The sequence below is a fragment of the Octopus bimaculoides genome, chromosome 3 (genome assembly GCF_001194135.2).
Source record: "Octopus bimaculoides isolate UCB-OBI-ISO-001 chromosome 3, ASM119413v2, whole genome shotgun sequence".
NCBI classification, from domain to species: domain Eukaryota; kingdom Metazoa; phylum Mollusca; class Cephalopoda; order Octopoda; family Octopodidae; genus Octopus; species Octopus bimaculoides.
Window position 1 is genome coordinate 162,408,822 of NC_068983.1, and position 4,139 is coordinate 162,412,960.

Consider the following 4,139-nt stretch of genomic DNA (forward strand, 5'->3'; position numbering starts at 1 on the left):
TCAGGTAGATGGCCCTTCTTGATCTGTAGAAAAGGCATAGGTAGAAACTCCATAAGATGTACCTGGTGGAAGCTATGGACACATAAGAAGTGCAGAAATATCAAAAGAAGGTTAACTGGGAAGATAGTTTTTGTATGTGGCATATGCACAGGAGCAATAAACACTGAAGATGTACAGAAAACAGATTCCATCACATGCCAGGGGGAAAAATTAGAAGTAGTTGATAGCTTCCGCTACCTAGGTGACCAAGTCAGTAGTGGGGTGGATACTCTGAAAGTGTAACTGCTAGAATAAGAATAGCCTGGGCAAAGTTCAGAGAGCTCCTACCTCTGCTGGTGACAAAGGGTGTCTCACTCAGAGTGAAAAGTAGACTGTATGATAAATGTCTGCAAACAGCCATGCTACATGGCAGTGAAACTCGAGTTGTGACTGCTGAGGACATGTGTAGGCTTGAAAGAAATGAAGCTAGTATGTTCCACAGGATGTGTAATGTCAGTGTGCATACATGACAGAGTGTAAGTGCTCTGAGAGAAAAGTTGGACATAAGAAGCATCAGATGTGGTGTGCAAGAGAGATGACTGCACTGGTTTGGTCATGTGTTGCGTATGGATGAGGACAGCTGTGTGTGGTGTCACACCCTAACAGTGGAGGGAACCTGTGGAAGAGGTAGACCCAAGAAGACATGGGATGAGGTGGTGAAGCATGACCTTTGAACACTGGGCCTCACAGAGACAATGACAAGCAACTGAGACCTTTGGAGATATACTGTGCTTGAGAAGACTCTGCAAGCCAAGTGAGATCATAGCCATGGCCGATGCCAGTGTTGCATAACTGGGCCCGTTTAAAAGTACCCTTCAATTGTCGGGCAATATGCTGTGCTTGAGAAGACCTGTTGAGTCAAGTGAAATCGTAGTTGTGGCCAAGGCCAGTGTCACCAGACTGGCACGTAAAAAGCACCATTCAAGCTTGGTTGATGCCAGTGCCGCCTGATTAGCCCCCATGCCAGTGGGACGTGATAAGCATCCACTACATTCTTGGAGTGGCTGGCATTAGGAAGGGTGTCCAGCTGTAGAAACCTTGCCAGATTTAGACTGGAGCCTGGTACAGCCTCCTGGCTTGCCAGTCCTCAGTCAAACTGTCCAACCCATGCCAGCGAGGAGAGCCGACGTTAACGATAATGATGATGATGAAAAAAAAGAAGTTCTCCATAATCATATACAATGAAAACAATAGTTAGCCCCCAATTAAAAAGAAGCATCTATTCCCAAACCAGGACTACATTGGAAAAATGTAATGTTCTATGTTGGATAAGATATGAAGTGAGTCGTCTGTCATGAAGTGTTAAACCAAAACAAAACAGTTAATGTGGATGAATATTGTTGCCAACTGGAATCATTGCACAAAAATTTGCAGAAAAAGCATCCATCATCGGTCAATCGTAAAGCGGTTTTACTCTTACACGATAATGTAAGATCACATATTGCCCAAGTTAATGTGTTTTTGTTATGCCGAAAACGGGTTGTGTACGTATTCTTTATCTCCGCCTTAATTTCTATATACGTTTCACCATTATGGTTGCTAGGAACCCGGCATTGGATGTATTTGGGGTCGATAAAATAAGTACCAACAGTACTGATGTCGATGTAATCGACTTACCGCCTCCTCTGAAATTGCTGGCCTTGTGCCAATATTTGAAACCATTATTATTATTATTATTGTGTTATACAGTATTACATTATCACAATGTGTCCTTTGTTAATATAAGACTGTAGTGTGATTTAGAGGGAAATTTGACTCTTATTTCCAGCATGCTAATGACCATGCAGAGGTCATCCTGTGGCGCGAAATAAACGTGGTTATTATTGTTTGCCCCAGAAAGAAACTGATTTTAGATAAAATTTTCTAATAATTAATATATTTTTACGGTTTTGCTTTTGAATAACCGTCCTCAGAAGTCCCATATCTTGCATTAAAGGAAAAGGGTATTTTTTTTTCTTTACATATTTTGTTTCATACAACGAAAATTGTAATAACCATTCTGAAAGACTAAAAAAAAAGTTTGTTATTTTTTTGGCACTCCACATGGTTACTCTTTTCCTTTCCTATCATGTATGAAAATTCGCGAAAGAATTAGTTCAAAACTCTATCGAGTAAACTACATACCTTTTAAATTATAAATAGTTTAGTAAACACAATGTCCTGGGTCGATATTAGAATTAAGCTGGCTTTTCTTCTTTTTACCACGCATCGAAATTTGAATTAGACCAACTTCACATCATTTATCCGCCCTTTAAACTCGGGTTATCTGCGTCAACCAGTGTAGGACTGGTAACATTTAATTCATTGTACGTAATTATTTTTTGGCTGGAGTAACATCAGGGTTGGGGTAATATTAGATTTTACATATTTGATAATTAAAAATTTTTTTTTGTATTATAAATTATGTAGAGAAATAAAACTAGCGTCAAACAGAATTATACAAGGTGAAATGGTATATTACATCTATGCATAGTATTCTTGTTAAATTAAAAAAAAAAACTTTAATGTATCTGTTTGTAAAGAGAATAAAATTTTATTCATAAACATATGAATTATAAAAAAAATATGACATAAATTGCGAAAAAAAAGACAAAATTAGATTAGAAAAATGGGGGAATCAGAGAACGCAATTGAAGAAATTTCAAAACCATAAACACAAAAAAAAAAATCACCACCTTAGGTTGATAAATATTTCTATAATTATATAGTTTATACTTAAACATTATTATAAAGACATTATTTTGTTTTGTTTCCCGAGAAAATTGAATAACGATTTTTCTGTTTTGTTTTACAATTTATTGCTGTAAGATGAAAAATAGACTCGTCACTGATGGCATTTCTTCCTTTATTTTAGATTGCAGTTTATTTCTTTATTCTTTTTATTAAATAACAGTTGTTATTTAGATGCAATGGCCCTGATTGGGCAACTTTATGATCTTAGACGATACAGATATAACGATCCCACCTTCCCCCAGGTATAACTACAGTTTAGTGCTCCACTAACTTCGTTTCCTGGCTTGTATTACCGTATGTATCCTTCTTTTTATAACACTGTAGGCTGCGATTTATTGGATACCTGGTTACTATTTCTAGTGGAGCGTCTTTATAACCTTTATTTCCTATTTTCCTCCTTATTGGCTTTATTTCTTTAAGTTCACCATCCTTTGACCCCTATTTCCTTATAATGGGATCATCTTAGCGCCATAAAGATTATTTAGAGGGAGATAACTTCAATTGCATCTTGGCGATGTTTGTCTGGAATTGGCGAATCTTTTATAATTACTTTTGAAAAGTAAAAAGGTAAGTTAGTTATTAATAAAAGATCATAATATATATATATATATACATATATATGTGCTAATAAATTGTTTTGAAGGTGGAGGGAAAATACAAACAGCTTTTTCGTTTGAAAACCAGAATAGTGTTGTAGTGGACCAGGAAGCATTGTTTTTGAATAAACGGCGCCACTCTTGAAGTTAGGCTTCCAGTCTTCTTACGTTATTTTATAGAAACCAACAAGGGGGCTTCAGAAATCCTTTACATTATGGTTAGAAACACAGAAGGATAAAAGAACACACAATAGAAACTCTAACCTTATTAAATTTTCTGAAGAAACGAACATTAATGTTTCGAGAATTTAGTTATTCCTTAGAAGTAGAATTTGGTATCACCTATTGAGACTGAAAAAAAGTGAAGTGTTTAACACTGGGAGCGCTTGTATGTTTGTTTTTTTTAAATATTGTATAAATAATAATTCACAAATATAGTGGTGTTTGTATCATATATAGGAGTGACTCTGCTAGGTTTTTATTGTATTGTCGACGAAAGAAATTCAGCAATCGTATATTTTATTTCTTGGAATTTAAGGTCGTTGTGTACATGATTGCCAGAGTTTCCAAGTGTTCCTTCGTCGCTCGACGAAGAACACCTAATTCTACTTCGAATAATATCTATCATTTCGAAAGAAAAAACATCAGGATGAGGACAAATATCGGTTATTATATAGATCCACACCCGGTGGAAAAATTGAAAAAAAAATAGTGTAGTAGTTGAAGTGCACCGTATATTGAACAAATATGAAGGAAAAAATGCGCGCTGGC

General features: G+C 36.1%; 2 protein-coding genes across 7 annotated transcripts in view; one reads left to right on the plus strand and one right to left on the minus strand.

Moving 5' to 3' along the window:
• Positions 1-2,321, minus strand: part of LOC106867195 (nucleolar transcription factor 1) — a 62,405-nt gene extending 60,084 nt beyond the window's left edge. For 3 of the 4 annotated variants that reach the window (XM_052966664.1, XM_014911998.2, XM_052966661.1), the window contains exon 1: positions 2,164-2,321. The gene's annotated coding sequence lies outside the window, so the exon portion shown is untranslated. The remainder of the gene's footprint in view (positions 1-2,163) is intronic. The other variant, XM_014912000.2, reaches the window with a different exon arrangement.
• Positions 1-4,139, plus strand: part of LOC106867196 (E3 SUMO-protein ligase NSE2) — a 33,037-nt gene that overhangs the window by 11,490 nt on the left and 17,408 nt on the right. Inside the window, exon 1 of one of the 3 annotated variants that reach the window (XM_014912002.2) lies at positions 1,423-1,523. The exons of 1 other annotated variant lie outside the window; for it this stretch is intronic. In XM_014912002.2, the coding sequence (XP_014767488.1) occupies positions 1,506-1,523 (18 nt within the window). In that variant the 5' untranslated portion in view covers positions 1,423-1,505. Of the gene's footprint in view, positions 1-1,422; positions 1,524-3,225; positions 3,340-4,139 lie in introns of those variants that run through there. One more of the 3 variants, XM_014912003.2, reaches the window with a different exon arrangement.